The sequence below is a fragment of the Acyrthosiphon pisum genome, chromosome A1, assembly GCF_005508785.2.
Source record: "Acyrthosiphon pisum isolate AL4f chromosome A1, pea_aphid_22Mar2018_4r6ur, whole genome shotgun sequence".
NCBI lineage: Eukaryota > Metazoa > Arthropoda > Insecta > Hemiptera > Aphididae > Acyrthosiphon > Acyrthosiphon pisum.
Genome location: NC_042494.1, coordinates 54,630,343 through 54,642,572, shown reverse-complemented (window position 1 = coordinate 54,642,572; position 12,230 = coordinate 54,630,343). Strand labels below are relative to the sequence as shown.

Here is a 12,230-nt window from a genome sequence, read left to right as displayed (position 1 = left end):
TGAATAATTAGAAACTGTAAACATATCAACTAATGAACTATCGATCGAGAGAAAACGTAATTGGATTTATTGATAATTATAAAAAAAAATCAATTAATACTGTCATAATTTCTTATATACATGCTCAATTCGTTTTCAATTTATCTTTATTGTTTCGACTTTAAACTTTGTAAATAGTTGGCAATTTGTTACATATCTATACATAAATATTTTTTTATATTAAATTAAATCTTAGAATATAATCCCACTGTCCTACTCTGAATTTTGAACTATGATTGAGTCCGTATCTATATGATTCCATCGGTTTCGGATGTCTTTAGAATTTAGATAGGTACTTACACAAATACAAAATCGTATATGCACTAATTTTTTTTACAGACCGTCATTGGTGCCAATATCTATTATAGACCATGTAGCAACTGCTGTTAAAAACAAGATATAACTTAGGTAATAGTTATACCTATCATAGTTTTAGATTTCTAAGTGCCCGAATTTACTTGGATTGAATAATTGTTGCTACAATGTGTGGCTGTTATAATGTTTTTCGAAGAAGTAGAATAATTGTGATCTAAATTCTAATTCAACAAATAATAATTTTTATTGCAATATTTTCACAAATAACAAACTTACAAACATCACTTAATCTTGAAATCTCTACAATTTTCAAAAACCTAATTGAAAAATTTTAATGTCTATTTTTTTTTAAATTAAACGGAATTTTTGATACTAAAACTTTTCAGTTCCGTGTAGGTACTTACTGGACTTACTGGCTACTAGACATACAAAGTTAACCATGCTGACTGCATTAATAAAAAATATAATTATAAATACATAATTTGTTATACTTATTTTGTAATTGATTTTTTAAATCTTACCTACGAGCTACGTCAATATCGGTTTTTGCGATTTTTTAACATATTAAAACTTGACATTTAAATGCGACTTGCTAGCGGTTACCCTTGTATCAATTTAATATACATAAAATATGAATTATCAATTATATAATCAATTAATATTTAAAACGTTTATTACTTATTTATTCCTTATTAAATTATAAAATTGTTCCCATGATACACAAACATGAAACAGTAGAAACTACTTAAATTAGTATTTTACATAATTTAGAGACATAGCTCCGATCTCAAAATCGTTCATTCGGACGTGGAATTTACCAGAAGTCTGCATGGATGTATGATCACTAGGTACATAATATATATATATATATTATATGATCACCAATCTAATCAGTCCATCAGCTTTACTATTGTCTACTATACGATGTAGGCACAATTTACCAGCTCAGACCTCTTTGACGAGTGGTGCAGACGTGCAGGTCGAGTGCAGCAGCATAGTCCAGCACGACTCCCACAAGTCGTTATTCCTTCAAATTCAATCAGGAAATATTTCAACATCTCGCGCGTTTATTCAATCAATTCACACCCATTTGTCATATGCCACGCCGGTGCTGCTGCGCAAATGAAAAAAAAACGGTATTTTGCATTCCGAACTCCTCAGACCGTGTTAATGCGTTAACACCACCTACCTTAGGCTATATTATTAATATGTCTTACGTGGTATCGTTTTTGAACTACACACATAAATTGTTGAACTATAGTTCTACAATTCTATATAGGTAGATAGGTCGCAACCGAATATTTTATAATTGTATTAGTCAATTACCAGGCCAGTGTCCCTTTCATCGACGAACGTTGTAGATTGATTATGATTGTAAATCGAGAAAACGGATTTTTTTTGTTGTCGAATAATAATATCATAATAATAACAAAGCGTGTGCGAGTGTGAGTCATGCGGCGGCGCGATGTTGCGAAAACCCCGTTGGTGACGGTGGGAGACGACGGTGGTCGGGCACACGCGAGCGTCGCCGCCGCAGCCGCCCCACCATCGACATCAACCCCCCACCAAGGGTCCCGCTGGTTCGACTCGTTCTGCGCTCAAAGAACGATTCACCGATTCCGAAATCATTATCCACTATCCAGCCACCACTCACCAGTTGTCGCGAGTCCCTGTGCGGTGCAACGTGGACGTACTCGTTAACGTCAACAACTTCCGCAGCAGCACTTATCGGTGCTAACGTTTTGTTTACGAATTTATCTTCAAAAAAAAAAAAAAAAAGGGGTACAAGTCGTGCGAGTGTTAATATCATTCTTTTACTCGAACTGGTCCACATCGATTCGATATTTTCATCATCGCTCGAGCCGTCAAACCGTTTTTTATTGGGGTAAGTCAATGTACTCGCACTCACGACATAATTCACTTCAATAATGTTTTAATATTTATATAATACTTACACATGTTTTTACTACCCCGACTACCTCTATATAATCTATACATTATAATATAACGTCACATATGTACACACGCGTGTCAAACATTTTAACACCTTAATCGACATGCCCCAGCTATATTGGACAGGTACCTATTTGCTTTCGTTTTCAATCTTGCGGACGGACGACTCAGGTGTGCTGTACGCGGTCGCTGTATATTACGTCCGCGCGGCATCGCGATAATCGTGCGAACGGCCACCGTACAGGAAAACGAATAATCGATACATTTGAAAAGCCCTTGACACCACTTCCACGCAGTCCCCGTCGTGTTTAAACCCATTCGCCGAGGTTAACGTTATTACGAATCCCGTCGGTCTCTTCTTCGGCTGTTGCTAAATTTCACCGGAGCCGTCGCCTCTCTCTCTATATATACGACCATCATAAATATTATAGTAATATTATTATACAGGACGGGCATTATTATAATATCGGGTCTGGCGCGCGTGGCGATTATTTAAGACGATTATCGTACAAGCCAACCATAATGATGATGATAATGATGATAATAATTGTGTCTGCGCACAACGTCCGGCTCACGGGCAACGTAAATTATAATATTTGTACGTGTGGTGTGCGAACGTGTGTATCTGCGTTATAATAATGATATATTTTAATAAAATATATATATTGTGCGCCGCTGACGGAGCACACCCACCGCACGAGAAAGGTCAACCGCGTCGCGGGGCGAACGAACTAAAATCCAATAGTGTATAATAATAGTAATGGATAATGGATTAATACCGTGTGTCAGGTACACCCGGATAGGTATCGGTTTGTTTCTGGTTTTTTTATTTATATTATTACGCTCGTCTTCCACCGTTCGACCAACATAATAATATTATTTTACGAGTTTATAATAGATAATATAATGTTTTGCCATTCGCAAGCGTCGTCGTGTACGAGCGAATACCTATTCATCAAAACATTATTATTTCTGCACCGTGCGCCTACTTACTACCTATAAACATGATAATAATAATAATATATAGGTACGAGATCGCAATGCACGTCGGTGGTGGTGGCGGCGGCGGCGGCGGCGACCTCGTCCGATTTAATTAGTCGTAAAACAAAAATAATAAATATACCTACTTTAAACGAAAACGGAAAAAAACAATTGTGAGCGTACGTGCCACGGCGGACTACGTGAAATCGAAAATGTTTTTATGCACGCTGGTTTTCGGAATTCGCGTACCCACCTAAAATATATTAGGTATATGTAATACGGTATATACCTATCTACCACCACGGCGAGGCTGACGTAACTCGCCGCCGCCGCCATCACCTGCTGAACGCCGCCGCCGCTCATGTCGTACCTACATACGACATAATATTATTACGTATGGGTATATATAGATAATAATATTATTATGGCTACAACAGTGGTCGGGATCATAATTTTTTGCCTCAGAAAAAAAATTGAACTTCGCGACACACACACACACACACACACACACACACACACACACGCACACACACACGATATTACAAACGTGACGTCCGTGTGTCGGGAAATTTATTCGCAAACTAGAAAATTATTTTAAAATATATACGTGATACGCCGATACGCGTATTTAGGTTTTATTATAATATAGATACGTGTGCGTGCTCGTGTGTGTATGTGTATAATATCATATATGTATGTTAGGTACTTGTTGCGCGAGTTTTTTTTTATTATTATTATTATTTCAAACGGATGTAATTTAATTTCGCCAAGGTCCACGAGATCAGACTACAATAACAAGTTTAAAAAATGTGTAGATATACGTACCTATATTATATTTACGGCCCGCGGACTTGTAGGATGCGTTTTTCTATAATTTGTATACGCATATTATAATTCCAAACGATTATTATACAAACTGTTTTATATCAGTAAATAAATGCTATTATTAAAAAAAATTATCGTAGGTATGGGGGTATATATACCTGCAGATTTTCGACATGGTATGTGTTTTATACTTATATAGTTATATCACATAGATATGATCGTATCCGTATGTAAATTTATCGGGTAGGGTATACTTGTACAAGTAGGTACTCATATTTCATAAATAATATTATACAAGTATGTATTCGAATTCATACTAAAAATCTGTTCCAATATAATTACTATTCGGGACTCGGGAGGGATTAACATTTTTAATCACTCTTACCATATCAACTGCATAAGATACTCACTGCGATATCACATAATCGGTGCCTATATTTAATATTATTTACATATTTACAATATTATGATAGGTACTGCAACTTACAAGTAAAATATAGAGTAGTCGTTATAATCTCACTCCCATTCCCATACTAATAGCTACTGAGGATCATATTATAATAAGATAAGATATTATCGGTAGACATTTTTTTAAAATCAAACTTTAACGATTAATATATTATATCAGACACACGTAACTTGTATATTCCTTTCTTGTAAGCATTATAAGTAATATAATATTATTATATTACTTTCATATCGTAGACCTAAAAAAAAAAAATGGTTTCGTAAAATAATTTCGTAGTAGGTAGTGTGTATTTTTTTATCTAGGAGTACAACTGCAAACAAAAGATCGGAAAACTCCTTAAACCTGAAATTCGTATAAAAAATATCGTGTCTTAGGTATATCATAAAAATTACAATACCTATCGTCGGAATTGATTTTGTATGCGTATTCAACGCACGTCTTATTGTCTATTGACAGTATAGAGTGTAGACGAATGCACGCACGTCGAATCCCATGAGAATATTAATTCGAACTAATTAATGCGTGAGTAAATAAATTGTAACTTTATGGATGTTTAGGCGTCAGATATACCTACTTATATAACTTTGGTTTGAAATTGTTCAGTCTAATGTTGTATATGTTTATTCAAATTATTAAATACCCGTGTAGGCGTATTTGTATTTCATCTATACCTATATTATTATCGCATGTAAAATAACTACTTATATACGTTTACGGTCATAATTCGGTTAAATAGTTAAATATTTTATCTTGACAAAATAAGATTATGATTATTTGGAATTTGGGTAAAACATATTGCATGTATTACGTATTTATGACAAAGATCCAAGAATAAAAAACGTAGCTATATATAGCTAGACAAGCCGCAGTGCATGTTTAAAAATTATAACTAAACGCAAACGAATTTGACGGTAAAATATTTTCCGTGCATCATAATTAATTCGATAAATTCTTTATCCATTTAGATAAGTTACATTGAAGAAATATCTATATTTATTAATACATCTATGTTGGCCATACCTAATACGTTATCTTTTTGCCTTTAAAGTTTCTTGAATAATTTTCTGAATGTCGATAAGTTACGATGACGCTTGTTATAATAATATGTACGATGTGAGCCAAAAAATGGGTATTTAGTTAAAATCGTTTGCAATAATTTTCAACAATTAGTTTTTCTTTATGAATATACCTAGTTATATTTTAACGGTTTAAATATCAGATCACTGGCTGAGATTTTATAGAATTATAGTGGTAGTTTGCTAGTATTTGACTGGAAAAAGTGACCCACAAGGGCTACGTCCGCAGCCCCCCCCCCCTATATATTACCATAAACAATATGCATTAATAAAAAATAAACTCCAATAATAGTTTATACACAATTTAGTGAATATTATAATAGGTATATAAAATATATACATTTTTAGATGATAGGTAATTCTTATGATATACATTTTAAGATACTTTCCTATAATTATCCTTACAATATAAAATAGAAGAATTAAATTTGTTTTGCAGCACAAACTATTATTAGTATTAATCTTACGCATAGTACTGTTTTGGCTACGGCCGTCTCCGACTGAATCTGACTGATCTTTGACAAATCCAATAAGTCCAAACGTTAATTAAAATGTATAAATATTTTAATGTAACAGTAGTATCACTAGTGATATCATAGATAGGTACTATAGTACCTACTTATTATGATACCACCATGAGGTTAACTTCACAGCGTTATTAAAATATCTACCATTGAAAAATATTTAACTCGTTGAATGCAAATTGCATGATTGTGTATTTTATTCAAAACTTGAAACAAATATAATTAAAATTATTATTCATATAAAAACATTTTTCGTTACGCTTTGAGATCTAGGTAATTTATGTAAAATTCATGTTTTTATTACAGTTTTTTATACAATGGTGGTTAGTATCCAATACTTTTGTGCGGCACCCTAAGCTCTTCAAAGGACCACCCAATCTCCGTCTATGTTTAAGATATTTACTTTGTACTGGTGTAACAGATTATGTCATTTATCATTAGCAATAATTTTTTAACTTAATATTATTCTAAAATATTATGCTGCCAAACATGTATATCGACATCATGGAAGTGCGTAAAATGTAAATAAAACTTAATATGTTAAGTGTTTTTAAGTGCATATATTTTTGAGAACTTAATTTAGTTTGATTATATACCTACAGGTTTATTTATCGTTACCTAAATGCTACTCCAATTTACAACCCTATTAAAAACATTTATTGATAAACAAAGGTTAAACAAATAACAAATAACAAATAACAAATAAATTATAATATGTAGGGCTACGACCTTTATAAAAATACATGATATACTCATCCATTTCGTAATAATTATATTACGAAAAAAGATATTAATTTATTTTTTATTTCAGTTGCATTTAAAATGAAATAACCTTACCCTCACAAAGATTATATGAATCCTATTTGCACTTCTGCTGTTGAGTAATTTATGTCGGAACTCTATTATATTATGTATAATAATGCAATTAGGTACTATAATGAGTAACTAGTATAGATACTGACTATAGGTACTGATGGTAAAATTTTAATTTAGCGAGACGTTATAATATGTTTTAAATGGTATTTATCTGTCAGGGACTATATTACTTTCACTTCACTACTTCAGTAGCAATTGTCTTGTGTACTCGATCATAATAATTCATAGGTATATTTTAATTTCTCTTGTAAATCATGCAATTTACTGTTGTACACATGTCGTTAATAATTAATCAATTAGAAACGTGAGATGGAATGGGGGGTACATCAAGGACGTTAAAGTGACTGTTATGTGGACTCTCACGTTCACATATATTATGGTAGGTATGTGATACCATGTTACATCGATGACAATGTTTCATCAAAGTTCAAAAAAATATCAATCAACTTTAATGCAAGTCAAATACATAATATGCCATTCGATATTTCGATCCGGTCCATTCTATAGTACTCCGATTGTTATTTTATTTTTAATAACTAAAAATGAATTATCATTTGGAAGGTTATCATTTTTATTTTTTACCACTTGCAGTGATGATCTACAATTCCTAGTAATTCCATAGACGTCTTGGACGACCACATATACTATAGTGACTGCAGTAATAATAACACTTAAAAATCTGTATTTTCTAGTTGGTTCATGATTTTACCAGCATTATTTTGAAACCTATATAAATAATATCTATCGCTATATTTTTATATCGTTATTAAACAACATAAATATTTATTATCTTTTATCTATTATTATTAATAAGACATTAACAAAATGGTAATCGTCAAGTGATTATTATTTGAATATAAGAATAATAGTATGAACATTATTTTCACTATAGTAGAGGCATACATATTAATCTGAACAATATTATAATCGGCGTCCAAAATTTTTAGAACTTAAATTTTAAATTCAGATAGTGTTAGACAACTGTTCGCAGTGTTCACACGGGGCGTGTCAGACTTAATTAAATCAATACTAATACTGTCATTCATATGACAGGGCGTGCCTATAGGGCCATTCAATTGCTAGTAGAACGATGTTCTACAAATATTTGGAGAGCGTATTATATTAATGATGAATTTTTACTAGTTTTGAGACCTGTGCCAAGTCCTTGGTAATGCCTTGACACCAAACGAAAACGTTTGACGAATCGATAACATCAGACCCTATACACAATTTTTTTACAATATGATACGGTTATTTTATAATATAGGTACTTAACAAATTTTACCAGATTAGAATTTTTAATATACCCTCTATATTAATGTTGGACTCATACTTGTCTAAGTGTTTCAATTTCAATTTTTTAATTTAAATTAATAAATTATTCATTTTTCAGAGTTTGAATTGAGAAATCCGCCGCGACATGGCGACACGTACATCCATTATAGTGTTTGCAACACTATTGGCTTACGTATGCAATACAAGTGCCATTCTATCTGAACAGCTTGACTGTCCAGAAGATTGTGATTGTCATTTCTTCAGAATTAACTGGGTGACTGACTGTTCGGAAAGTAACTTGACAAGCATGCCATATGAAGGACTCGACGGCAATGTCTACGTACTTAATATGAACGGAAATCTCCTAAAAGAAATCGAACCGTTCCCGGCTGATATCAAACTTAGGACATTGCAGTTGTCCGAGAACTTTTTAACAAAAATTCAAAAAACAACATTTGCTGGACTTCATTACCTGTTGGACATAGATTTGTCATCTAACTTGATCAATTATGTCGATCCTGAAGCATTTGTGTAAGTTTATTTAGATAAACTAGGTAGATACCTAGCCAGTAGCCTCCTAGTTAATGTATATATATAGGTATTAGGTATTTCGTATAATGTATACGATTGTACAAAGGATATTTAGCCTATGAAAGGACTCTTACTTCGGCGTTTAACTTAAATCGTATTTAAATTAAACAAATTGAGTCACAGTTTTCACGTTTACTTATTCAAGGTCGATTCCATTGTCGGGTGACGTACTAACGTACACTAAATGTTTAAACGGCTAAACAGAATAATGTTCCTATAAATATTTTAATTATCTTTTTCCATCCATCTAATCTTAAAATTAAACATTAAAAAAATGTTAAATATGTTACCCATAAACCTAATTTCATTCTTGATGTTAATTTCATGATTTGTATTGTCTTATAGCTCAATATTTGTTTAAGCATTAAGTGATACTAATATTATCAGCACTACGAAAACTGTTGGTTCATTTTGTAATGATTCATTTCATCAATACATTTTTGTTTTAATTAGGTAGATAGATTTATTACAATACAAAATAATAAAGAATTAAAAATAAAAAAATAATATTTACTTAAATCTATTAAACATTTTTATAGAGAAATATTTGATAATGAGAAAGTGTTTAAATACATGTTTAATAGTATAAATTATTAACTTATTTGACATTTGTTATATTTATTACAGGGATAGCGCTGGATTAATTACGTTAGAATTACAAGGAAATCCATTGGAACAAGTTGAAGGTCCATTCTTATACTCAAAGTCTTTGCTGTACCTGTACCTGGCAAATAGTCATCTAACAAAATTATCACCACAGTTTTTCGCCAATATCAGTGGTCTAGATAAACTTGATATTTCCGGAAACCCTCTTCATATCATTGAACCAGGCATATTTGATCCTCTTACTAGTTTAAAACATCTAATTCTTAATAACTGCAATCTTACACACATATCAAGCGTAGCATTTAGTAGTCTTGGGCACCTTACAGTATTGGAATTGGCTGGAAATAGTCTCAAAAGTCATGTTGACTGGACTTTAATACTGGGTAATTTAGGCAGATTGGAACATCTTGATTTAAGACAATCGGGTGTATCAAATTTACCAGAAAATGTTTTTTTCAATAATACTTGGTTAAGAGGTTTGGTGTTGGCTGAAAATGAATTATCTGATCTCGATGTAGCTACTACTTTAGGTCACAATTTAGTTCATTTAGATTTTCTTGACCTCAGTTACTGTCATTTAAAAGGACCTTTGTCTGAAGATGCGTTTGCTAATGCTACGAAATTGCGTACCCTCATATTATCTGGAAACCATTTATCTGCAGCAGACTTGGCAGTAGCTTTATCACCTTTATTAAAGCTTGTGAAACTTTCATTAAGAGACTGTGGATTGACAAGGTTGCCCGCTAACACATTCCATAAATTTACTAGTTTACAAGAATTGGACATATCAAGAAATCCTTTGAACAATGCATTTACAGCACTTTTATCTCCATTAGAATCGTTGGAACATTTAGATATGGGTTATAGCAACTTGCAAAGAATATCAAGAACGACTTTCTTAAAAATGTCTGCTTTAAAAACGCTTATTTTGTCTGGAAATAAACTTAAAAGTCTTGAATCAGGTTTATTCCAAAATCTTACGCGTTTAGAAGTATTAGAGTTGAATAACTGCGGACTTAGTCGTCTAAATGATACAGTGTTCTACGATAATTTTACATATCCAGACTTGGAAGAGTTAAGACTCTCGGGAAATCCTCTTCAAGTTCCCGAAGAAGGGCCAATACTACCACCTCAATTATCTGGTTTAAAGAATTTGGATATGAGTAAATGTAATTTGAGTCATTTACCTGTTGATGCTTTCATAACGACGCCCAATATTAGTCAGTTATTGTTGAACGATAATAAATTAAAGAGTGACGAAGAAGGATCTATGAAGTTTTTAGAATCACTGACTGGGTTGGAACAGTTGGACTTAAGTTTCAATAATATAACGGCAATTAAACCAGATAAATTTGGATATAACCATCAACTTATGTCGTTACGACTAGTCGGTAACCCTTGGAAATGCGACTGTTATGTTGTGGATATGTGGGAATGGGCTGCATCGTCTAAAGGAAATATAGGTGTGTTGGTTGGTTCTACAAAATCAATTGCTTCCAATGTAAACAACAAAAAGACCAAAGGATTGGTGTGCAATTTCGATCCTAAGAGTACGCCTGTTAAGGAAGCTAAACTAAGAAGACCTGGAAGAGAGCTCACATCTAGTGTGCAACGCACGTGGGCCAGGTATGTGCGCGAGGCAAATTGTCCACACAGCCCAGTGGCAGCAAGACCAGCCAGAATTGTTACCAGAGAAGTTCACGAGTACCAGCCAATGTTGTCAGAAATTGAAAAAGAAACAGAAAATAAATGGTTACCTCTTATAAGCTTCTGTGCTGTTTTGTTGTTGGTTTCGGCAGTGATGATGAGTGTTTTAATTAAGCGTAAAGAAAATCCAACAAAGAAAGATAAAGACATTTCATGTGATTATTCACAAGAAGACAATGATGTGGTGCAATTTAAAGGAACTAAAAATGTATCTCGTCGAACTATAAAATGACAAACTTGTACTAGATAAATTAAATTCCAGTTATTACAGTTTGTAAGTCTTAAGCAAATATTTTCATTATTATTATAATTTTTTTTTATTTTAGTAACCAAGCACGTTTTACCACGTTCTACGTACCAAACAAAACATTATAAAATTTAATAAATGTATACTTGGAATTTTGGAACTTTATCATTCTTTGTATTATGTTTAAATTATTATCCAATATTTGTTTTCCTAGCAGAAAAGTTCCTAATGGTAGTTGGTTGTCAGTGGTGTTGGATACAGTCAATCAAAAGCAATTTTTCTCACTTTTGTATTTTCATTCCTAATGCAAGGTCATTCAGTGCAGGGTAATAGTAAACTTGCACATTTTTAAATAAACAATAGACTAGGCATTAGTCGAGTTTCACTGTTTATTTTATTTTAATTATTATTCGGATTGACTGATCAAATATATATTGTATATTCTAGTTATTAAGCTTTTAATGTATTATTTATGCACGCTCTCTGTAAAGCAATGTCAGACCATAGATTATGATTTTAGTCTTCAACCGTATATTATTATAATCATGGCTTAGGATTATACGCATATATTACTATTTATAAAATAGAATAATTATATTATAGATTATCAACCTAATATAATTGGCTAAGATTATTTAGATGTAGAAAAATAAATATTCATTATTCTTGTTATGATAAATGTATCTATTAAATGAAATGTATATCTTATTATAGTATAATAATGTTTAACTATATTTCATACCATG

The 12,230-nt window shown here is 32.2% G+C and overlaps 1 protein-coding gene across 1 annotated transcript; it reads left to right on the top strand.

Annotated features, from left to right (window-relative positions):
* Window positions 1–1,975: 1,975 nt before the first annotated feature.
* On the top strand, window positions 1,976–12,200 carry LOC100159351 (plant intracellular Ras-group-related LRR protein 6). The gene is made up of 3 exons (XM_001950920.5): window positions 1,976–2,239; window positions 8,452–8,864; window positions 9,552–12,200. The coding sequence occupies exons 2-3, from the start codon at window positions 8,479–8,481 to the stop codon at window positions 11,467–11,469; spliced, it is 2,304 nt and encodes a 767-aa protein (XP_001950955.1). The 5' UTR covers window positions 1,976–2,239; window positions 8,452–8,478; the 3' UTR covers window positions 11,470–12,200.
* Window positions 12,201–12,230: the final 30 nt, after the last annotated feature.

Bases quoted from the DNA above. Each gene is read 5' to 3' on its own strand.
- LOC100159351 (XM_001950920.5), top strand. From the start codon at position 8,479: ATGGCGACACGTACATCCATTATAGTGTTTGCAACACTATTGGCTTAC. The intron at 8,865-9,551 runs GTAAGTTTATTT...TATTTATTACAG, and splicing joins GTCGATCCTGAAGCATTTGT to GGATAGCGCTGGATTAATTA.